General features: G+C 48.5%; 2 protein-coding genes across 2 annotated transcripts; both read right to left on the minus strand.

Annotated features, from left to right (window-relative positions):
• Nucleotides 1-1,187: 1,187 nt before the first annotated feature.
• Nucleotides 1,188-15,750, minus strand: rusc1 (RUN and SH3 domain containing 1). Its single transcript, XM_084669178.1, has 12 exons — nucleotides 12,997-15,750; nucleotides 12,309-12,873; nucleotides 9,132-10,130; nucleotides 7,897-8,019; nucleotides 7,712-7,788; nucleotides 7,092-7,266; nucleotides 6,526-6,631; nucleotides 5,313-5,359; nucleotides 4,715-5,223; nucleotides 4,386-4,621; nucleotides 3,995-4,168; nucleotides 1,188-3,889 (listed from the first exon to the last, which is right to left on the minus strand). The coding sequence occupies exons 1-12, from the start codon at nucleotides 15,748-15,750 to the stop codon at nucleotides 3,724-3,726; spliced, it is 5,931 nt and encodes a 1,976-aa protein (XP_084525304.1). The 3' UTR covers nucleotides 1,188-3,723.
• A 1,894-nt stretch (nucleotides 15,751-17,644) lies between these two features.
• fdps (farnesyl diphosphate synthase (farnesyl pyrophosphate synthetase, dimethylallyltranstransferase, geranyltranstransferase)) lies at nucleotides 17,645-21,822 on the minus strand. Its single transcript, XM_084671266.1, has 10 exons — nucleotides 21,698-21,822; nucleotides 21,110-21,262; nucleotides 20,786-20,926; nucleotides 20,322-20,402; nucleotides 20,088-20,210; nucleotides 19,883-19,971; nucleotides 19,669-19,741; nucleotides 19,370-19,447; nucleotides 19,102-19,236; nucleotides 17,645-18,814 (listed from the first exon to the last, which is right to left on the minus strand). Exons 1-10 carry the CDS (start codon nucleotides 21,698-21,700, stop codon nucleotides 18,614-18,616), a joined length of 1,077 nt encoding a protein of 358 aa, XP_084527392.1. The 5' UTR covers nucleotides 21,701-21,822; the 3' UTR covers nucleotides 17,645-18,613.
• Between the last annotated feature and the right edge of the window lie 2,222 nt (nucleotides 21,823-24,044).

The raw sequence follows: 24,044 nt of genomic DNA on the forward strand, positions 1-24,044 counted from the left end.
CTGGTGAAGTGCCATGTAGTAAACAGTATGTACCCAAATGAATGCAGTCTTTAAAGCAATATCTCCCATTTCCCCTTTTGATTTGATAAAGTTGTGAACTGGTGAATATGGTCATTTAAGCTCATTTACCTGTAAAGATTTAGAAGTACGTTTATTCTTATACATGGGGTAACAGTAGAAATATAATGGCATTGAGCTCCATGTGAATGTACATACATACACAAACATATAGCCTACTGTATTTATATGCAGTGTATATATATACATGCATATACATAGGGTGAACAGAACAATTAAGCTCATAGATTTATGCACTTTCTCAGATATCAGTAATGTAATTATTAGTATTATACAGAAGAGGAAAAGCTAATCAAAGGCCTTCATTTTACTAAAACGTATTTAAACAAAACTGACCAATGTGAAATTGGATCAAATATTTCTCTTAATGGACTATGATTGTATACAGTTTGACTTTTTTAATGTTTTGTTTTCTATTTGACATGTTCGCTTTTTTCCCCTAGTGGAAGGTTGTTTTTTGTAGCTGGGTCGGACAATCAGCGAAGAGAACAGATTGCTTGTGTTACGTTTATATACGGTAGCTCTCTGTGGTTTGAGGTGGCCTGTCTGCATCATCAAACCAAGAAAGTGCCATTTATTTGACTGTTTACATGTGTCGTCCCTTTCATATTAAACTGAAAGCACTACATCATTGCCAGTGGTTAACGTGATAGCAAATATAAAATACAAAACCTATATATTTAGTTTGCATGACATGTACCATTTCGCGATAGATTCTGAAAACTATACCGAAAAGAAGAAAAGCATAGCTCCTTGTCAACGAATGTCATTTCAAACCTTTGCCTTTATATTGATGACAATAAAATGCAATTTTCGTCAACGCGACCGTGTTTGATGTGTTCGTGTAACTCTTTGCGGAGCGGGACTGTCCAAGCTAACAGATGTTCCTCAGTCTACTAGGCACTTCACTGGAGCTCCTTCAGGTTAGCCCTCATGACCGGACAAACAGTGCCCTCTAGTGGTGAGAAGGGAGTTCTGCGGCGCGGTCCTCCCTCATCACTCTTGCTGTAGATCATCCGTAGAAACAGTCGTACCAAAGACTTTCTATCCAAGTCTATCTGACCCTCACCCCATGACCCCTCAACACACACCAACACATGAGGAAGGACTGGTGTATATTGATTATTTATTGGATATATTTACAAACAAGCACATGCAGGGGTTTGACTGTGACTGGCACTAAAAGGGCAGTAGCTACTATAAATGCAACAGTAAGATAGAGGGCAGGGCAGCCTACATCACACCAGAATACAGAAACACGCTGCTACACACACGTGCACGCTCACACGTGCACACGGGCACGTGGGAGTACAGATGCATGGTCTCACATGAACATGTGCAGGCGCGCGCACACACACGAACACACGCAGAACCCCAGATAGATAGAGTCAGATAGGGGTGCTCACATGAGACGGCTGTTTACCTTCCAGAAATCTCAGCACATCTCCAAAAATAACATCCAATAAATTAACATCTGATACAAAAGCATTAAGACGATCATTAAACATCAAACATAAAAATAAACCTGAATCAACCAGAACAAAATCCTAAACCGTCAAGATAAATGGGTAATCTTGACAAACACAATACTACCTTATATTGTTTATTATTTATCTGCAAATACATTTATATCGTCTAGGGCTTGGACATTGAATGGCAGCCACAGAGGGTGGTGTGTATTCCTAACGAGACACCATACAGTACTTTTGGAAAACATGTCTGCCAGGGTCATTTTACCCTTGAGCATCGTCATAGTAACATTATGCTCAGGCTACATGGCTTGTTGGCACGAAGACCTTTACTGCGCCTTTCCCAGCCAATCAAAAAGACATTTCAACAGTTGTGTTTCCTGAATTCAAGTTAAGGGTTAGGTCATTCAAGGTAGGTGTAGTAATATAAGACTTTACAAAAGACACTTGAATGTCTGGAGCACTGCATTCTAGTATGGAGCTTTAAAAGCAAATAAACTATGATCACCGCAGAATCTTTCAACCAGAGAGCTTTGAGAAGTACATGATATGCATAGTCATAACGCTAATTCTACAGAATAACTACCAACCAAATCCTAAAATACCATACAGCATATTGTTAGTGATTTAACATTGTTATCAATACACTACCACTTGAACATCTTGCACGACCACTACTAATAATATTAACGATGATCATCTAACATGTTTAAACATGACAAGTAGGGTAAGGTAGCATGTGATCGTTCAGTCACACAGACTCTGGGACTAGGCAGCCATTCACTTACACAGGTGTGGGTTTTTACAGCTGTGGTCCAATCAGAAACAGGGAAGGAAAATATGCTCGTAAGCTCTGATTGGTCGAATGCTGAGTGTCTGCGAGGTGGATGGTTCAGCTGGTAGCCTATGAAGTGTCTGGATGTGAGACTGAAGAGGAGGAGCGTATCTCAGCTACAGTACTGCTACGCTAGTTAGAGTATACTGTGCTGTCTTGACAGTAGGGCAGATATGTTGGCTAAATACATATTCTTTTGCATTCATTCAAAGCATTCACAGTCCTACGCATTCAGGGACTAAACATATGAGATTATATCTACCGATGACGTGGATATGATGCTAAGAGGGTGGGAGGAAATACAACACACAGGAAGAAGCCTTCAGACACCAGATCACGTGACACAGCACATCCACAGTCTGTGTGGGGGAGGGGCTACTAAAAACTAGAATTGTGTAAGAGATATGGGGAGAGCAGCAAAATCAAAGGGCCGATCACTTACGAGTTAAACTCTTGATCAACCTTGAAAGTTTTATCTTTGAATTATCGCTTATCTGTTTTTCTCGTGTTCATCCATCTTTCTATTTATCTTGGTAAAACCAGTCTATATTCATATACCTATATATATTTTGTATGTATATTTATACAGTCAAATAGTTATCATTTAACGCTTAATAGTTGCAGAAACATGTCAACACACAAACCAGGCCACAGGGGAAGGAGGTTGGGGTGAACAGAGAGGTCACAGAACACAGCTACGGGTCACTAAGTTACATCTCTACGCAACAGGAACTACAGGCCAATACTCTAACACGCCTTCCTCCACTGGACGGCCGGCTGGTCTGAGCCACGTCTCTACGACGACGCAGCAGGGAAACACCTGACTAGCAGGCCGCCACGCCTCAGTGACCACAGATCTGAGAGCGCGGGGAGGAGCTGAGTTAAGCACAGATCTCATCCGGCTCAGACTCATCCAGATGCTGCCAGATCTTTGGTCACCGAGGAGAGAGGATGGAGAAACAAGGAACAAGAGATAAATCACCCCGAAATCAAAGATGAGAAGTGTTGTCGATTTCAGTGGAGTTGTTATTGCACACCATCTGTTGTACTTGTCTTGTTCCCTGTGAAATTCCATACAAACAAATACCACTGAATTAAGGGGACTCACACCTGTTTGTGTGTGGGTTAGTGTGGCTGCTGTTTACTCACACGGTGAACTGAATACAGCAGATGGTGTTGTAAGCTATGTACCTACATTTCAGACCATCTTGATTTAAGTGTGAACTATCTCTTCCAGAGTATTAGTACCTGAACACAACCTCTCATTATTCATCTTTTTTGTTTTTTGTTGTTTTTTTTTGTTCTTAAATTCTAATATCAGCAGCAATCCGGCAACTGAAGTCACATGATTAAGGAGGTGTAGCCAATGGGCACGAGGCCTTCCTTTTCTCCTTGACGGCAGCGAATCCAGTCGTGGTCGACGCCCCCCAAGATGACTAGCTCCTCCCCCTTCTGGAAGCTAAGCTCCGCCCCCGTGCCAGAGTGATCGCACAGCGTCCTGACCGACCTGCAGGGGGCGCACACGCGGGCTGTGATTAGCATACTTCCACACAGCCTCGTTAATATCTAAAGGAACAGCAGCACCTGTTGGCCCTCCTCCCGAGTGTCCTACCTGAGGGGGCGTGGCTTGTCTGTGTCTTCCTCAGTGTCGCCCTCCCTCTGTCTCTCCATCTCTATCTGGCACTTGGCCTCGGGCTCCAGCGCCCTCTTGAGTGTGGGGGTGGAACTGCTGCTGACCATGCGGGTCAGAACAGTCACGCCAGGAGCCAGCCACTGAGAAGGACGTCTGGAGAGTCGGATGAGAGTGAAGAGGTGGAGGGGAGGAGAGAGAGAGAGATACATAATGGGGAGAAGAAAAAGAAGAAAAAGACAAATTATAAAGGAGAAGTAAGTGTGTTGTGTGTCGAGGGACAGGGTACGTGTACTGAAAGCATTCACGCCACGTGAACACACACACGGAGACGTCTATTACACACAAGTCAACACACACGACACAAACTGACCTGCTGGGTGGGGTGGGTGTCATGGAGTCTTTAGAGGCTCCAAACAGTCTCCCAAAGCTCCAGGGGACAACAGCAGCACTGTGTGCCCGAGGACGCTCACTCCCACTGGGGTCAGTCTGCAGAGCCTGGCCCTGGAGGTCTGGAGGTCTGCATGTCACCCCTGGGCTCAGCTCTGTCCAGTTCTGTCCCAGCCGGCCCCCCCAGCGCATCACAGCCCCCCATCCCTGCTGGAGGACCTTGGCAGAGAACGGAGAACATTCATGAAGTCAGAACACACAGACGCTCCATCACACACCGCGGGACATTCAAACCAGCAGAGATGCACTTACCTGTCCGGCCTGCTGGGATAAGCTGGCCTCTCCGTCACTAGGGGGCGCTATGTTCCTTATCTCCTTGTCCTGCACCCACAGCAGCTGAGGGCTTGTCTTCCCCAGACAGACAGGGACCTTCACAGACGCCGCACCGCCATTGGCCAACTCCCCCAACCCTCCAGCCAGCGAATCAGCCATTGAACAGGAACTAGCTCTGACATTGGTCTCCTCAAGTTCCACGCTCCCAGAATCAAGCTCCGACAGGCTCTCAAAGTAGCTTGTACCCAGCCAATTAGCAGCCGCCCCTCGTGGTGAGAGCCTGAACCCTGCGTCCTGATTGGGTGGGCTAGGGCTGTCTGGGCTTTGATTGGCTGGCTCGAGATGGTGGTGCTGGAAGAGCAGGTCAAGGTTAAAGGTCAGCAGGCCCAGCGGCTGCAGGAGGAGGAGGAGCTCTTCAAAGAGAGGCTGGCAGGAAGTAGAGGACAGGCGCATGAAGGAAGTGGGACGATAAAACGTCTCCAGGACGTCTGGGAAGAAAGAGGGAGAGAGAGAGTCTTAACGCCAGAGACTGACAGGCTGACAGCCCTGCTGAAGGACTGACAGGCTGTCGACTTACCACTGCAGGACTGCAGGTGAGAGAGCCAGAAATCCAGCAGCTTGTTGCTGTGAGAAAAAAACAAAAACATTGTTTGAATATGACAATATGAATGTATGTGTTACACAGAGATGGAAAGTAAAGTTTTCGCAGATTTTTGGGCATCTCTGCAACAGTGTAATGATAGTGTAATAAGTGTAATAACAGTGTAACAACAATTTTGGAAAGGTTGAAAACAAGTTTTGAAAAAATTTAAACTTTTTGGTGTCATGTTTTGTGTGAAAAAACAGTTTAGAAAACAACAACAAACGTAAGCTAGTCTTAGAAAGCTACCATGGTGCAAGGTAGACAGTGCAACAAGAATATGTATATATTTAAAGCGATGATGTCATGTTCAACAGGTAATGGCTACTTTTTACTTTTATTCTAGTTCTTGTTTTTTGACAGTTTTAAATGTTTTATTGAATGTTCTTAGTTGTTTCAAATCTTGTTTTCTTTTGCACTGTTTTGAGGCTTTTAAAATGGTTTATGTGAAGCATTTTGAATTGCCTTGTCGAAATGTGTTATACAAATAAACTTGACTAAGTAAATGTCAGAGCCAACACTTTACTTTAACTTGAGTGAAAAAGCGTAGTCAGCACTTCAACTTTTACCAGAGTCTTTTAAAAATGAGTATCTGTAAATTCTACTTGAGTGAAGGATGTGCGGACTGTACCATCTCTGGGGGTGGATGTGTGGACTGTACCATCTCTGTTTGCACACATACTACACAGTACATTTTAAAGTGTTAATTGAACACCAGGTGTGTTATATATAAGGAGTGGTTTATAATGATCCCCTCTTATGAAATGCCCCTATATAAACCCTAATGGTGTTAAATTAGCTGTGAGATTTACTGTGTTTGTATGAGTTGACATCATCTGCCGTCATAACACCAACATCATCCGCTGTCATAACATTAACATTGTCCGCTGTCATAACATTAACATTGTCCGCTGTCATAACACTAATTGGAAAAAACATCTGTACTTCCATTTAGCCTTTTCTCCATCTGCTATATGTGAGCTGCCAACATGCAGCTTGATGACTCAAGGATTCATCACAGGACCCTGGAGGGGATGAGGGGATGAGGGGAGGAAAGGAGGAGAGGAGGAGTGGAGGGGAGGAGGAGAGGAGGAGTGGAGGGGAGGAGAGGAGGAACAGGAAAGGGGAGGAGCGTGCAGAGATGTCTTACTTGAGCAGGCCAAGCAGGAAGGCGTTGAACCTGTGTTTGCTTTGTCTCAGCTGTGTTAGCTCTCCAACACGAGTCTGAATGCTGTGCAAGGCTGCGGTACCAGGCCCTGGAGGGGGGGGGGGAGGCAGAGAAAAACAGAGACAGGTTTTGGCTCTGAAAACAAATCGATGTCGAATCAATATGTTATGTTGACGTGAACCTGAATTTACTGACATTGAAATTAAACAAGAACAGATCACTGATAATAAGGATGGCTGAGAATGCTAGAAGGAGGGAAAAGAGAAGAGGAGGAGGAGAGGGAGGGGGAGGAGGAGGAGGAGGGGGAGGAGGAGGAGGAGAGTGACTCAACAAGATAACGAGTACAACGGGAGGGTGAAGAAAGAGAAAGAGGAGAGAAATGGAAAACAAAGGCCAGACTGACACAAAGGAGGTTATAATGAGAAGAATCAATAACCACACGTCTGACAGAGTGAAAGAAGCCTTTGATATGTTGAGTAATAGAGAGGGTCTGTCTTGTCTGTACTGGAGGGCCATTCTCCTCAGTACTGAGCCTCAGTGTTTCCTACCTGACTTGGTGGAGGCCTGGACCAGTCCCCAGGCTGAATTTGGCCTCCTGCCTGCAATAAGGTCATTCTGGTGGGGCTTGAGGCCATCGGACAGCAGGCTGCGCAGGGCGGGGCAGAGACACTGCAGCGCCAGGCGACCCACAGACGGATTGACACTACTGTCTCCTGACAGCGCCTGCACAGGGGGAGGAGAGGGGGAGGGAGAGGGAGAACAGGTGGAGAGCAGGAAAGGAAGAAGGGAGGGGTGAAGAAGGAGGGCATAGAGCCAGAAAGATGGATGAGCGTGGAGAGAGTGGAGGAGAGGAGAGGAGGAGGAGGGAGAAGAGGAGAGGAGGAGGAGGGAGGAGAGGAGGAGGAGGGAGGAGAGGAGGGCCCAGAGGGAGAGAGAGAGATGATGGGGCGGTGGGGAAGCAGCCTGGAGTTAGTGCACAGGGAGGGTCAGGACTAATGACAAGAAGGGACTATGGACATTCTAGTAGTACCTCATAAACAGGCTATGGACATGGGAGAAGAGACAGATAGACAGAGGGGAGAGAGGAGAGGTATATTTCAACAATTCATTGATGGATGACAGTAACATTGGAGGCGGTGTATTGTGCGTGGGTGTATGCTGGACTGACCTTCTGCACCAGAGTCCTGGAGGAGCTGAACTGGCCCAGCACAGCCTCCACTGCCACGCTGACCGAACTGACCAGAGCTGCGAGGAGGATCAACCAATCAGCACGCTACGCATCCCAGGAGGGGGGCACACATGCGGTATGACAGCAGGCAGCGTAAACTGTGTAAGGTGTGTGAAGAACGTCACCTCTCTTTTCCTGCAGGCACAGAGAGGACAGCCCAAGACCTCTCACAGGACCCTGCACATTTTCTCCCATCCAGGAAGTCAAGCCTTTTTGTTCTGAACCGGCGAACGACACACTGCGGACCGCTGAGACCGACACAGACAGAAACACAACCTGATGATCCCAACGCCATACAGAAAAAATGACATTCAGCTCTAAAGAATACCAGACGGTGGATAAGCGTTATTAGTGTCATTAGTGGGAGCAGGTAGCCAGGTGGTAGTCCAAGCAGCACTCAGCAGCAGCAGAGCCACAGTCTAGCCAGTCGTGTCTCCTGGACCACAGCAACACTGTCGTGAGGGAGGAGGGGGGAATGGAAGCACACATCCATAGGAGGAACGTTGGCCATGCATTAACCTTGACACACGCACATTAACTCTCTCTCTCACACATGCACACACACACACACTGTAAGGTCCTGGGGGGAGAGATCCTACAGTATGAACACAAACCTCAAACAGAAACCGAAACACATGCAAGACAGGTTTCAGCACGATAAGCACATTTCAATCTTCGTTTTGCCTTCATCTTATAACACAAACCAGGTATATAAATGTAGCTGTAACATTTATACACTCAACACTGTGTTAGTTTCGAGCCTGGCCCGTGGCCAGTAGCACACACACTATCAGTGAAGAAGCCATGAATTTATCTAGGTTATGTATGGAAACCATGTTCATTAAAACACACATGCAATATCAACACTAGACAGACTACACCGATGTCTACAGACAGGCAGACAGACAGACAGACAGGCAGACAGACAGGCCACAGAGGCAGACAGACTGAGAAATATGATCAGCCTAAGAGAGTCCAAGCTTCTCCTCTCCTGTGCAGATCTGAGGGAACCGTGCTGATGTCAGCAGTGTCCAGGGAGCTCCTACCACATGACTCACACCTCTCCAGTTCATTCAGATCTGCAGAAACGGGAGAGATGACGTGGAAAGTCCCCTATTCAGCCCAGACAGACAGACAGGCAGGCAGACAGGCAGGCAGACAGGCAAGCGAACAGGATGTTAGACAGACAGAGTGACGGACCGAGGGGGTGTGAGGGAGAGAGAGAGAGAGAGAGAGGGGGGGGGGGGGGGGGAGAGATAAGGAGAGAGAGAGAGAGAGAGAGAGAGAGAGAGAGAGAGAGAGAGAGAGAGAGAGAGAGGAGAGAGAAAGGGAGAGGAGAGAGACAAGAGAGAGTTCTTACTCAGCGCACAGGGCAGCGGTGGAGCCTGGTTGAGTGTCAGAGGGGCAGGGGACTTCCTGGGGGGGGTGGGGGGGTACAGGTAGGGGTAGTAGAGGGGGGCAGCCAGGGCAGGGAGAGTGTGTGAGCGGGGGAAGAGGGGGGAGCAGAGACGGGAGCCCTCCAGACCAGGAGGGGGAGCACCGGAGCGCAGAGGGGGGGAGAGAGCGCCGATGGGGGAGAGGCGGGGAGGGGCCCCCCGGTGCAGGGGGCAGTTCTTGGGATGGTAGAGGTAGTATGTGGGCAGGGGTGGGAGGTCTTTACAAGCCCTGGTCATGTTGCGGTTCCTGTCCAGCTGAGGGGAGCCGTGTGTGAGCGGTGAGTGTGAGCTGTCCCCGTAAGCAGAGTCACCCAGTGAGATAGAGGCTGAGTCTGTGTGTTCCACACCCACAGTGCGTGTGTGGGCATACGTCAACATGGCTTCCATGTTTTTATACGGGGTGGAGCAGCCGCCAGGTGTGTGCACGTCAGTGTGGGCGGTAGGGGGTTTCTCAGAGTCAGCCACGTACAGCGAGTCAAAGTTACTGACGGAGTCACAGCCAAAGTTACTGACCGAGTCACAGCCAAAGCCATGGTCCCCGTCTGCTTTTGTTTGAGAGTCGTTTACGTAGCGATACACCGAGTCTATGTTTCTCTGGAAGTCGCCTCCGTAACTGGGTGAGTCTAAGCCTTCATTGAACTTGGAGTCAGAGTCAGGGCTGCCTCCAGACCTGCCTCCAGACCTGCTCCCATGGTGATACCCTGAGTCTCTGTCTGGGACGCTGTGGGGAGGGGAGGGAGGTGGGGCCGGGCTGGGAGGCCCAGCTCGGGGTTCAGCCTCCGCAGGGAGAAGGGGCGTGGCCTCTGGCCTGGGTGGGATGCTGCAGAAGCCTGGCCGGTAGCGGGGGAAGGCGGAGTGCAGGAAGTAGGGGTAGGGCTGGGGTTGGGCACGGGCGCGAGCCAGGGACAGAGGGGGCGAGGACACTGCTCACCCAGAAGCCATGGAGGCAGGGCAGGGGCGGCAGGGAGGGGGGAGGAGGGCAGGCGAGGGGGGTGAGGGGGGCAGGGGAAGCAGGGAGGGGGGAGGCGGAGGGGAAGCAAAGCCAAACGTTAACGGCAACAGAACGGTGAGAAAGAATGAAAGGAGTAGAAAATAAAACCAACGTAGCAAATAAATGGGAAGGAGAGAGAAAGATGAGAAAATGTTAGTGTCCGACGATAGAAGAATGCAGATTCATGAATGTAAACCGGCAGAACTCTTAAGAAAACATGCAGTAATGCAATATCAACACGACACAGGTCTGACTGTCTGGTCCAACACAAACACACACACAGATACCTACAGTGCATGACAGTCAATGGAGGTGAGTCATGAGCCGTAGTCAAAGTTCTGAGTTTAAGAGGTCTAGATAACTGAAGTACATTTCCTAGAGCAACAACATGATATATATCCTGTGACTCCCTGTTGTCACAGGCAGCCTGTAGTTTCAGTCTCTAGAACACCTCCAGCCTCCTCTCTTCTACACCTTGTTAAACTAGCTCCTGTCATGAGCAGGGTTTCGCTGGTGATACAATGCAGCAGGTATCACCTCTGAATCACCTCTCTCTCGTTCCCTCTCTCTCTCCCCCATCCCTCCCTCCCTCCTTCCTCTACCTCTTCAGGGCTTCAGTACAGTGTTATGCTGAGTCAGTCTTCAGAGTTCTGTTACTGCAGTCGCACTGTTCTCCTCTTCACTTCACTCCACATTTGTTACTGTTGACACCACACTTTTGGTGTCATGTGACTGGTTTAAAGCTTCAAGTTAAATGACCACCATACCTTGTCTCGTCTTCTCTTGTGTGGAGCTTATTGTCTTTCAAACACAGCCCAACTATAGCACTTCCTGTTTTTCTGGCACTAACTTTCTGTCATTGGTCAAATAGGGAGTCCCGCCCCCTTTTTTTCTTAAAGGTGTACACTACCTTCGGCTTCCTGACAGAGTCGGTTGTGAAGTGGTGAAGGTTGCCCGGTAATAAGAGTGCATGCTTTAGTTTCTCATGGAACAAACACTCTCCTGGGAGAACAGCAACAGCTTGGAGTGTTGCACATACACTTGAATACACACACTTAACCTCTTTGAAAGTGTAACAAAGACCATAGGAAAACTAGGTTCAACCACATCAAGATATGTTCATTGCACTAGCCCTACACTTATCGACACAGATTTGTTAGAAGACTTCTAGGTCTGCCTTACTGTTGTGTCAAAGTCACACAAAAACCACAAGGCTTCTGTACACAGGTTGAAAACGAGTTACGGAAACACGATATGAGTTAGATGTGCCTCTGGGAGATACGCCCAGCAGAGAGACCAGAGATGGAGAGGAGAGGAAAAACATTCAAGGGTTAGGTCAAGGACAGAAGAGAGGAAGGAGGAGATGGAGGAAAGCAGCATAAATGACTCACCAAAATGTGAAGATACACTGACAGGGGGAGGGGGGCAAAACAGGGTCAGATGGTCAAAGTCAGACAAAAAGACATGAGAGGAGAGGAGAGGAAACCCACAGGAAGGTGTGAGAGAGATGGGTGCGGACGGGAAGATGGAGAGAACTGGAGGGTAGCAGGGGTGGACAGATGGAGCAGGAGAGCAGCATGAGCACTCTGTTACCCCCCACCCTGGTCTGCAGAGTGGATGAATAATTGAATAAGGCAGCGATGACATCACACCCAGATCACCATGTCCACAGGAAACAGCTGGTAGCAATTCCCGTATCTATGCTCCTCACATCACCTCTCCCTCTCCCTGAGTTCAAAACTGAACCCCATCTCTCAGTGTCTTCGTCTATCTCCATCTGTTACTTTCTTTCTCTGTGTATTTTTTGACAGAAAGTGGTTGTGCACCGTTTCCTGTCAGTAGTCGCCCATTATCTCTCAAAAAGAGGACTCATTTGCTTCACAGACAGCTTTCTATGGAGTTACATTAGGAAATGTAACGTCTCGAAATTTCCACCTGCTCAAATCCTGTTATTTGCTCATAATCGTCATCATCGTAATCGTATGGCAGTATCTTCACTATTAGAGGCGAACTACTGAACACCATCATCATCATCACCACCACCTTCAGCATCATCATTACCATCACCACCTTCATCATCATCACCACCATCACCATCGTCATCACTCACCTGTGGTTCTGGACTCCAGTGTTCTTCCTCCATCCGCTCTTCCTCTCACCTCCATCTCTTCATCTCCTTCTCCTTCCTCATCCTCCCTCATCTCTCCATCCCCTTCTCTCTCTAGCCCCCTCAGCCACAGGTCTCCCTCGCTGGCCGAACACCCAATCTTCCGTGACGGACGCACTTCGGGTTGTCTAATGTCATCATCCTCTTTCTGGAACATTTCTCTGAGGGCAGCCAATGAGGTCAGAGGGGGCGGGTTCATGAAGACGGCCTGAGCCTGGGAGGTGTACTCCCATTGGACATCGTCCCCGTCCGTCTTCTCCCTCCTCCATTTGAGGTTGTAGAGTATGTCAGGGTCAGGGGTGATGATGTTGGGGTCGGGGTCTGGGTCGGTTATGATCTGAGTGGCGGGGAAGCTGGACTTGCTACGGTTACGCAGCTCCTTGAAGGTCGTCACATTTGACCCTGACCCTGACCCTGATCCCCTCCCTGAGGTAGACCCTGAAGAGGATGTGGTCTTCGGGGAGGTTGTGGTCTTCGGGGAGATTGTGGTCTTCGGGGAGGTTGTGGTCTTCGGGGAGGTTGTGGTCTTCTGGGAGGTTGTGGTCTTCTGGGAGGTTGTGGTCTTCGGAGAGGTTGTGGTCTTCTGGGAGGTTGTGGTCTTCGGGGAGGTGGTCTTCTTCGGTGGACTCACCAGCTCATGTTTTCTTGGGGGCAGTGGTGGCGTTTCCCCGTCGGGTGAAAACGCCATCAGCCAATCAAATCGGTCAGGTCTGAAGGAGTTGGCAGTGAGGGTGCAGACTTTGATAGGAGGCAGGGTGGGGGGGACTGGGGGTAAAGGTCGTGGAGGAGGAGGGGGAGGGGGATCCGAGAACACAGGGGAGTAACTGAAGGTCATGTTTGTAGCTTTCTTATCAGCAGCCTTGCTGAGGCCAGTGATGTAGGACGGTTCAAGGGCCCCAAACCCACTTCTTCTGTTCCTTCTCTTCGCCATCTCGGTAAAGGACGTGGTCCTCGGTGGACTCCTGCTCTCCTCCTTCTTGGCTTCTTCTTCTTCTGCTTCTCCGAGGGCGTCAATCCCTCTATGCCTTTCCACCTCTAACTTTCCTCCAACTCTCCATTCATCCAAAGTCATCCCATCTATATCATATTCCTCCTCCCCCTTTCTGTCCTGCCTCCTAGGGGTCCCTCGTTCCGGTGGCTCTCCAGGTCTGCTCAGGTGAAGCTTCAGGCCCTGCTCCTGCTCCTCCAGTCCCCCGACACAGACCCCCAGCTCTGGACTCAGCTTCTGAAGCTCTGCTTGGGTCAGTCCAGCCAGCATCAGAAGCTTCCTGATCTCTACATCTAAGGCATGGAAGGAAGGAGGAGGAGGCAGGGCTGGTGGGGGAGGGACGGCAGGGGGGGAGGAGGTGGAGATGGAGATGACTGGGTGAGGGGGGAGAGGAGGGGGACGTGAGGTGGGAGGGGGCAGGCAGAAGGGGGTCTTTTCCTGCTCCGCTTGGAGAGCAGCCAGCCTCTGCGCCTCCTTGCGGGCGAGGTGTCGCCTCCGAGGGGGGGGGATGGGGGGTACGAGGGAGGGAACGGAGGGAGGAGGAGGGCCAGCGTAGAGGGAGAAGTAAGGGAGGGGCTGAGAGACTGGGAGAGGAGGAATGGATGGGGGAGACGGGGGCAGGGGTTTCTCACACCTGAAGGTGGAGAAAGAGGGGGAGGAGGAGGTTGGGGAGAAGGTGGAGAGGATGGGGCAGGGCGAGGTGCAGATGGAGGAGGGCTCTCGGCTGATGTTGATGTAGGTGTGGAGGTCGGAGCTCACGCTGGCGTGGCGGGCCGGAGGTTTGGGAGGTCTGGGGGGTGGCTCCACAGGAGACGGAGTCTGAGAGTCGGAAGCCAGGGTCTCCTCAGTGTCTGAAGGGGCTGTGAGGTCCACCCCGGCATCCGAGAACTCCTGGGAATCTCCCAACGATCGTCTTTTGTACAGCTTCCAGGGAATGTCAACGTTCCCCATCTCGTCCAAAACATCTGAGAAATCCGCCTCTCGCAGGTCGGCCAGATCCAGACCCTTCTCGTGGAGCCTGGTAATGTGGGCCAGCTTAACCTGTCTGTTGACCTTCTCCAGACGATCCAGGTGATCCAGTCGATCCCTCAGCAGGTCTCCCGAGGGATCCCCATCCAGGTCCCAGCGAGCCACCTGGATCACCTGACTGAAGCGTTCCATCTTTCCGAACTCTCCCATCGATTCCAGGAAGTCCATTAAGCCAAGCTTACTGACCCCTGAACCCAGATGCCCTGCCTGGCCTTTGATTCCCAGGTAGTCGGACGAAGGGGAGGCAGGGGCGGAGGGGTAGCCCTCGTCGGGGGAGCAGAGGGGAGGAGGGGAACGCGACACAGAGCAGAGAAAGGTGGGGTCTGAGACTTTAAGAGGCAGGGTGGGGGGCGAACTAGAAGAAGGGTAGCATTCAGGAGCCCGTGCCAACGCATGATCCTGGGGTGAGAGGGCGATAGAGAGATCAGAGTGCGTCTGGGAACAGGAGAGAGACATGGAGAGATCTGCGCAGTCCAGCTCCAGATCGGAGCAGGAGCTGATGGAGGTGGAGGAGGAAGAGGTGGAGGAGGAGAGAGAGAAGTCCAACAGGGAGGGAGGACAGTCACAGCACGAGGGGACAAGCGTGTCATCATCATCTTCATCGTCGTCATCAACTCCCTCCTCTTCATCGTCGTCTTCGTCCACATCGACCTCGATATCAACGTCCACGCTGCCTTCCTCCTCCTCCTCCTCTTCCTCAGTCTTGTTGTCCACGTTCAAGCTCTCCTTTACTTTCTGTACCTCCAGTTCCAGAGCAGCAGTGGGGGAGGAGGCGCCCGGTGGCTGGGGCTGGGCGGGGCTGGCCTGGGGCTGGGCGGGGCTGGCCTGGGGCTGAGCTTGGGCCTTGACCCCTGACCGCTCCTGCCTCATGGGTGGGGGTGGAGGAGGAGGCTGGAGTTTGAGTTGATGTCTGATAGAGATGGTGTTGTTGTTGTTGTGGTTGTGGTTGAACATGCTGTTGTTGTCCTGTGGGGAGCGGCCATCACAACACAGACACGGCAGGCTGGGCTCGTTACAGTTAGGATCCAAGACAGGAAGAGGAGGAGGAGGGGGAGGAGCTACGTTAGACACTGCTGCCGCACGGACGTTCTTGGGTTTGGGCTTGGTGGCAGGGCCTGAGGTGTGCTTCTGTAGGCCCAGTCTAGACTGAAGCACAGGCACACGTGCCTGGGGCCCCACCTTCACCCTGGAAGACTCTGGGGGAACCTTGGTAGGTCGACGTGTCGAGGAAGTGGAGAGGGTGTTCATGTTTTTATCTTCCCTCCGGAAACCCGGGCCATGGGGCTTCGGTTCCACGCTGGTGTTGGTTCTTCTGCTTGTGTCGAATCGTCGAGGCCTCGTGGGCTGCGCGGCACGGGAGGAGTGCATTGCGGAAGCGGTACTTTTGCAACCGTCAGTTATTTCTGTTGCTATAGAAACCTGGACTGGGTTTTCTATCTAAAGACCGGAAGGATCCAAACCAAGACAGGCCCTGGCAGTTACATCCTGGCATGAGTCCAACGGTCCTGAAACATCAACAGAGACACAGGAGTCAGCGGAGACTGGACGCTACGTCACCATGTTTCTTAATCGGCACAAGAGACCTCGTTCTTGTTCTGCTCAAATTTTAAATATTATTAAATCTTTGAAGTTGAAAACATCCCCTGGACCCTTCATCAAACTGCTTTCTGAGCTACGTAATTAAACGAGTGCTGGGAGAGGCTGGATCTTTTTTTTTATTTTATTTTTTATTCCTCCTCTCCCTCTCTCCTTTCCAAACTCACTAAACGCACGAGCCCACATACACACACACACACTCCCTCTGCCAAATGCCAGCTGAGATCTCCACAAAAAAAAAATAGTTTCAACTAATTAACAATTACCAACATCCCTCCGAATCTTAGCCTTGAGATTCCGCTCAATTGAGCCATGAAGGCGCAGCCTTCAGAAGAGATTTAATATGAAGTGTCTCTCTGTGTATCTTCATGCTGCTGTCTCCCCCACTATCATTTTTACATCTCTCTCTCTCTCTCTCTCTCTCTCTCTCTCTCTCTCTCTCTCTCTCTCTCTCTCTCTCTCTCTCTCTCTCTCTCTCTCTCTCTCTCTCTCTCTCTCTCTCTCTCTCTCTCTCTCTCTCTCTCTCTCTCTCTCTCTCTCTCTCTCTCTCTCTCTCTCTCTCTCTCTCTCTCTCTCTCTCTCTCTCTCTCTCTCTCTCTCTCTCTCTCTCTCTCTCTCTCTCTCTCTCGTTTTTCTTTCTTTTATACACACATATGGACACACTCTCAGTGCTTTGGTTTACTGTCGTAGATAAACATTGATACATTGATAAAGGGAAACTTTAAGATTACATTCAATATCGTGTTTAGACATACTGTACAGGACGCATACGAGTATATTCTAGAACAACTAGAGCAGAAAATAACCAAGCAGCAGCGCAGTGACTAACAGCGAGTATGTCTTTTTAAGGCACATCCACCGTAGGCTATACTGCACATATTCCTTGGTGCCCTTCACATCAAACGGCCGAAAATACACTGTAAATCACTACCAAAAAGCGCTTATTTCGGGCCTAAATCAAGTCTGTAGTTATGCACGAGAAATCTTGAAAAAAGCAATAACTGTACAGCGGATATACCGCAAAAAAGAAACACTCTATCAGGCGTATCTTCAGTATTTACCACCGGATTTATTGATCCAATAAAGCTGATGGAGACGGGGAGCGGGGAACAGGGAGGGGGGCTGGATATAGGTAGTATACCCCAAGCCGCAGCGCCCAAACATCTCCACCACCCCCGCTTTTATCCAGTGTGGCCCATTGAAATAAGGCCCATGAAAATATTAAACCTAATAAATTCTTGAATGTAATGAATAATTGTTCCTTAGGCAACAGCCAAATCAAAGACATCCTAATGATGATGATCTCAGGGTCAGTGGATCTTGTGAAATGTAGTCGAAATAAATGTAAAAGGTAATGTAGGCTATTAAAGAAAAAACGACCAAAGTAAAAAGAACGTACTCACCGTCAGTGTAGTTTAAAAGATGGAGATGTAAGAATCCGTCTCGGATAAGAGCGCCGCGACCCCTCCAACCGAGAAATGATTCCAAGATACAGCGAGAGCATCTCCTCTCGCGACCACCCCCTTCTCCCTCGTCATCGCCCTCCGCCCCTTCGACGCAACCAGTAACCACACCTCTGTCCTGCCTCACCACCACAAACCTCTCCATGTTCCCCGTCCGCTCCCCTTTTTCCTCGTTCGAAGAAATGATTGCCTGAAAAGGAACATTTTAAAATATACCACCATTTCCCATAGATTTAGGTCCACCTCCATTGCAGTATAATTTATTCTTGAGTTGTTCACAATCGCAAAAAATATTTTGCATCCAAACTCACAGCTCTTGGGATAATGTCTTTATTTAAAGCAATGACATGCCAGTCTCAACAGGTTGATATGCATATTTAAATTAGACTAACAGAGAAGCTTAAAAAGTGTGTGTGCACACGGATGAGACAAAAAAAAGTCCTTGAATTTTTAAATAACCTCAACTCACTGTATGTGGATTACAGGGGTCATTTTAAAATGATCATCGCAATTCTTAGAAAACCACAGGTTAGAGTTGGTGAAAGACTTACAAAAACAGAAAATATGTTTTCTAATAATATCAACAACATGACAGACATGGGTACATAACTGAAAACAGAACATGGTTTTGTCCCACAGCGCAGAATCCAGACACTGACCCTGTGGCTCCCGCGTCAGATCTTTTCAGCAGTGTCGCTACGGCAACATGCAGTGTCGGTACGGCAACATGCAGTGTCGGTACGGCAACACGCAGTGTCGGTACGGCAACACGCTGTGTCGGTACGGCAACACGCAGTGTCGCTACGGCAACATGCTAGTGAACAGGAACAGCAACGAATACAAGGCATCATCGCATCCATCAACCAAACAAAGATTAGGCTATTCCTCTGATCTGGCGGAACGTGTACAATCCATAGGATCCAGAGTGGACAGCTCTTCTCTGAAGCAGAGCTGAGGCTTCATAAGCGTTTTAAGGACTAGTTCCATTTCCATCTCTACCTCCTTCCCCTCAACACCTACGATTGGGATGCTACCTAGCCCTACGGCACATAAGTCTCTCTTACATGAAATATCTGTGGAGTCAAGGAGAAGGAAATAGGGACCTAAATGTCCCCAGATGAATGTTAGACTCCCTGTCCAGTCCTGATAGGTTGTGGCGCTAACAGGAAACTTCACTTGTTCCTTTTGTAGATTTTCTTGGCGAAGTTGAGGAAGACAGCATGGGGCAGGTTCTGGGCGTGAAGCGCGATCAGTTTCTGTAGGCGCTGGTAGCTGTCCTCCTCGTGCTGCCGGTACAGTGCTGGCATGTGGAGGGAGGCGTACAACGCCTTGACCTTCTCCACACTGGCGTCGTCATGGCGACCGTAACACGACTGAGGGGAGAACATTCAAACGTTCAGTCCTCATCCTGAAAACTTGAGTGTTTTCATGAATGAAGTTTGCGGCTGCGTTTGTTCATCAATGTGGAGCAAGGAACCCCATGCCCCACAGAGGAGAGACGAGTCATTCGCACGCTCACTGATACAATAATAATAAATAAGCAATTCAGCCCTATTCACATGGCTTATCGCACAGGGCATGTTGGATTGGACAGGATGTGATGCGTGTCACGGAGCCTAATGCTACGAGAGGAGGAGGTGTTTGATGTCGCCTGGCTCACCTCTAGCTCCGTCCTCTGCTCTGAGGTCATCACCCCCAGTGCCGTGACAACCAGCCAGCTGCACTTGTTGTCCTGGATGTCTGTACCAATCTTCCCTGTCACCGCAGGGTCGCCGTAGCAATCCAGGTAGTCGTCCTGGCAACGGCAAAGCATCGTCAACAAAAACACAAATGCTTGTAGTAGACAGAACACCACGAAACCTTGGCTGGCCTTTTACTGCAGGAGTTCAAAGAAGTGGGTTATGCTGGCGATGGTGTTTCTGTTTCACCTGTATCTGGAAGAACTCTCCCATCTCCAGTAAGATGTGCTTGGCATTGTTGTGTTCCTCTTCGCTCTGAATCCCTGCCTGCAGGCCCACGGCACAGCACACAGTTAAAACACCAAGCTCTACAATTTATATGTTCTACATTTTATATTTAAAACTCTTATATCTTTACCGAATACACCTTTCTGCCATGTTTGTGCAAACTTACTTAGCGAATATAGCTGATTCCGATTCTGAGCTGGTATGTCTATACTGTTACACATACTATTGTAGTTACAGGTCCGTCAATGTTAGACACTCACCATATACATAGCAGCCGCCACAGGGAGATAGAAGGAGTAGAAGGCAGTCTTGTACTTGACTATTGCTTTGTATCTGAGAGAGAGAAATGGAGAGAGAAAAGATCATGTGGGTTTTAGCCTCAAATAAATTCCAACATGTTAGCGACACATCAGTACATGTCGGTTGTAAAGACCTCAATCCTGTTCCATGTCCAGTCCAGGCTCCCTGGCTCACCTTTCCAGTGTGAATCTGTTGAGGTCGATCTGCCCAGGAGGAGCCGTCATGAGGTCCAGGGCTTGACCCAGCTCTGTCTGAAAGGATGTCTGGTACACAGAGACACACACGTCATTATGAGCTTGTCTGAGCCTGTGTGTGTGTGTGTGTGTGTGTGTGTGTGTGGATTTGGGTGACAATGGCGTAACCTGTGTGCATGTGCTACCTCCATGAACAGCTCCAGCAGGTGGAGGTAGTAGGGCTGTCCTCTGCAGTGTCTGCGCAGCAGCCTGTAAATCGCTCCCTCCAGGAGGTAGGAGTCGTTGATGGCGTCTAGACCAACTCCATCCTGGGAAAACCAAACAGAGCCTTAACTCCTGTTGTTGTTCATCATGATCAAGAGGACAGACAGACAGACAGACAGACACAGACAGACAGACAGACACAGACAGACACTCACCTTCTTGTACCAGCAGGGCTGTCCCCTACGTGTCACAGAGGCATCCATGATGTCATCAGCTACCAGGAAGAAAGCTTGAAGCTACACAGACAGAGAGACAGACAGGTATAACTGACTATAGCTAGGACAGACAGGTATAACTGACTATAGCTAGGACAGACAGGTATAACTGACTATAGCTAGGACAGACAGGTATAACTGACTATAGCTAGGACAGACAGGTATAACTGACTATAGCTAGGACAGACAGGTATAACTGACTATAGCTAGGACAGACAGGTATAACTGACTATAGCTAGGACAGACAGGTATAACTGACTATAGCTAGGACAGACAGCAACACCTGACCAAGTGTATTTTGTACTTTGTAACTTTGATTCTGTGTAGTGACTTGCCGTTGATGTGTGAAAACTGAGGAAAACATGTCATTTCCATGCTCAATAATCATTGGTCCATGCTCTTACCAGCTCAATGCACCAGCCAATCAGGAGGGCCCTTTGCACTGTGTCATGAGTGAGATCACTGGGAGGGACTAGCTCTCGCAGGGAACCAATCACAGAAAGACCTCGGTTTCTCTTGCCTCCAGGTGCATTGTATATCAACACCTGGGAGACAGAGTGGGAGAAACAGAGAAAGAGAGGGAGAGACAAGAGACTTTAAGGGACACATAAACAGATACTGTTCTCAAATAAGGCACACAAGACATAGTTTACAACACAGCTTGACAGCATTCCAGTTTTGCCCATTCCCTCTCTCCTGACAGACACTAATGGGCGGACTGGAGTTACCTCTCTTAGTCTGTTGAGAGCATCCGCAAGGACGTCGTCTTTTAAGTCGTTCTCTGTCAATTCAGTCACCAGCTCCTTGAACTTGGCTTCAAACAGCTCGGGGTCTGACTGGTCTGACCCCGAGGAGTGTGTCCCGTTGCAACGACTGTCACCCTGCACAACAGACAGGGGAGAAGAGAACAGTATTATTGTACGGTTAGCTGGTTGTAGCACTATTTCTCCATTTAGATGACGAGAAGAGAGAAGGCTGACATTTTTACATCGCTATCTTCAAAACTCGGCAATGCACGCCAGAACAATCTAGTTGGATACATATAGCATTAAATGTAGGAGGAATATGTACTGTTTTTGATTTTGGAGTAAACTGTGCCTTTAAGAGAGGGAAGTTAGCGTTACTATAATTAGTAAGTTACCTTGGCAAGAGACGCAGAATCCTAACTAGCTAACTCTAGCTGGCTGACAGCGTTGGTCTGACCAGGCTGAAATATCTTCGTGCTCGTCTGGCTAGCTAGCTAGTTAGACCTAGCTCTAGCTTTGTCATGCATTGGTTACGTTTAAAACAAGTTTAAGACAACATTATCTCCTTACCATTGTGTGCCCGTCTTCGTTTGCAGTGACACTGGAGGCAAGTCTGTCTAAGCTGCTTCTGTAGGTGCCTTTAGTTTAGGGAAGGAGATCTGTGCGTTGTAGTTTTCTTTGCCGTTCCAATCTATTTTATCGCTTAGACAGTGGACTAACTCTCCCAGCAGCCTTCGCGCGTCGCGACATGGGCGTGGACCAACAAGGCTTCATATGACATCGAGCATCTTCATTCGCTAGTGCCATCGAACCAGGATGGGCTTTTGAGACATCTAACCAATAGGACTCATGGAAACTTAACGCATACATGGTCGGTGGGCTGGTGTTGTGTCTGATGATATCTTGTAGGAGGCTAAAGGTAAAGTTCCGTAATAGACCTGCCCCCATACGCTCAATGTCACTTTAGTCGTGTCGATTAAACATTTTAACCATAACACTAAGGATACGTTTATTAGCTGTAAATTATAAAACCGTGCACAAGCCAAGACAATTGCCTTGTCTGTATAATGAAAGAAACACATATTATTAGAAACATTCCCAAGCTCAGTCTAAGTTTGAATTCGTTTTGTTCACAGAACACATTACGGAAACTGAAATGTAGTTGTGTATAATTTATTTTATATGCTGAATAACATCGCATTAAAGCGTTCTATTATCAGAACCGCATTTTAAATGAATCATATGAGTCATATTGAATATATTAACTTTATTTGGGTCTTAAGGATCAGGTCAAGCCATAGCCATACATTTCCCTGTGCAAGACTGGAGGTAGAAACTATCGCTCCACTTTTAACACAGCTCAGTGTGTCTGTGTACAAGTGTTTGAGTGTTAATGTTTCCGTCAGTTACATCCAGTTTATGAGTGTATATTCAAAATCTTCCAGACACGGGGCTGATATCTTGACTCAGTGAGCATCACTTGGTTTAGGTCAGGTGGCAGGACAGACTAATCCAGTGGTCAGATATTATTCGTTTTCAGAAACAAACTCATAATGACGACTGTCACTCGACCTAAATGTTTTGATGGAGCAGACCTCGCAGATCCTGTTTACTACACTGTCTCTTATATCGTCTACACAAGCACATCTGTACATTTATTGCGAAAACCTCTTCAGTGCTTTCAGATTTATACCGAGGTGAATTGTTTTTTAATACACACCAGGAGTGGTTTAACCATAGTCATAGATACACACCACTGTTTGGCCTACCATGTGAGAGAGAATATTCAGTTTGTCATGTCGGCAAGAATAGTGGTAACAACCATGTCACTGCTACTGTGACAAGGAGTAGATCATTTTTCAAAGCTGATTATCCAAGACAGTGGGTTCAACTCCTCAACACTCACTCATCAACAGCAGTACATGGGCACATTTTTCAAAGGGACATTTACAAGGGAGGAGAAAAAGACAGAGGAAGCCAAAAGTAACAGGCATTTTCAAACATGCAGAGAGCCATTCAGAAAAGTATCAACCTAAGCAGTCGACCAGTTTGCCAGATTGTTTTAAAAAGAGGTGCATCTTAACGAGTTTCCTGTTACATTTGGAGCTTTCAGGGAGGTCGTAGGAAAACATGCACATATTCAAATCAAAACCACCGTTGTGGAAAATCACCCCAAAGAGAGAATATATGCATCCACGGCTCAAGTTAGAGTGTGTGATGTTAGACGTGTGGGGTGGGGGGACAGGTGGAGGAGAAAACTCCACTTGAAGGTTGCGTGGAGGTAGGAGATGGAGCGAAATAAATCAAATTTGGGATTTTTCCATGTCAGTGCTAAAAGAAAACGAGCTAGATTAACAAAACAATTGCAACACAATACAGCAACTGTGACGCCAGGAATCATGGACTTAAGCTTCTTTCATCATCATCCGTTAGTAACACCTGTGAATGTCTCTCCAGGTAACAGTGTCTTCATCTATCTCTCTGTCTGAGGAAGGTGACGAGAGCATGTGACCCTTTGCAGGTATGGAAGACAGGGTGACTGTGCTCTTCTAACTGGCAAATGTGGATATAGAAAACAGGGTGAACGGCACAATGTATGGCGTGTGATATGCAGCTGAGTGTATGCGGTTTGGTGTGGGTGCAGAGCCGTTAAAGCAGGCTCCTCCTGTCCCAGGGACCCTGTCTGGAAGGACTGCAGCTTCCAGTGGGCCCAGAGGAGAAGACAAGCGCACCAGATGAAAGTTAATCAGGGATCCAATTTACCCTTCCCGCTTCACTTCTAACCTCTACTGTCCTGGTTGAAGGTTGGTGAGAAGGAAACAGCACCACTGTTTAAGGACAGGGACATTCAGAGGTGTCTCCTAGGAGGGGACGAAGTCAGGAAGGAAAATCAAGAAGGAAATACTTGAACGATATG

This window comes from Hypomesus nipponensis, chromosome 2 (genome assembly GCF_054491055.1).
Source record: "Hypomesus nipponensis isolate SF chromosome 2, ASM5449105v1, whole genome shotgun sequence".
NCBI classification, from domain to species: domain Eukaryota; kingdom Metazoa; phylum Chordata; class Actinopteri; order Osmeriformes; family Osmeridae; genus Hypomesus; species Hypomesus nipponensis.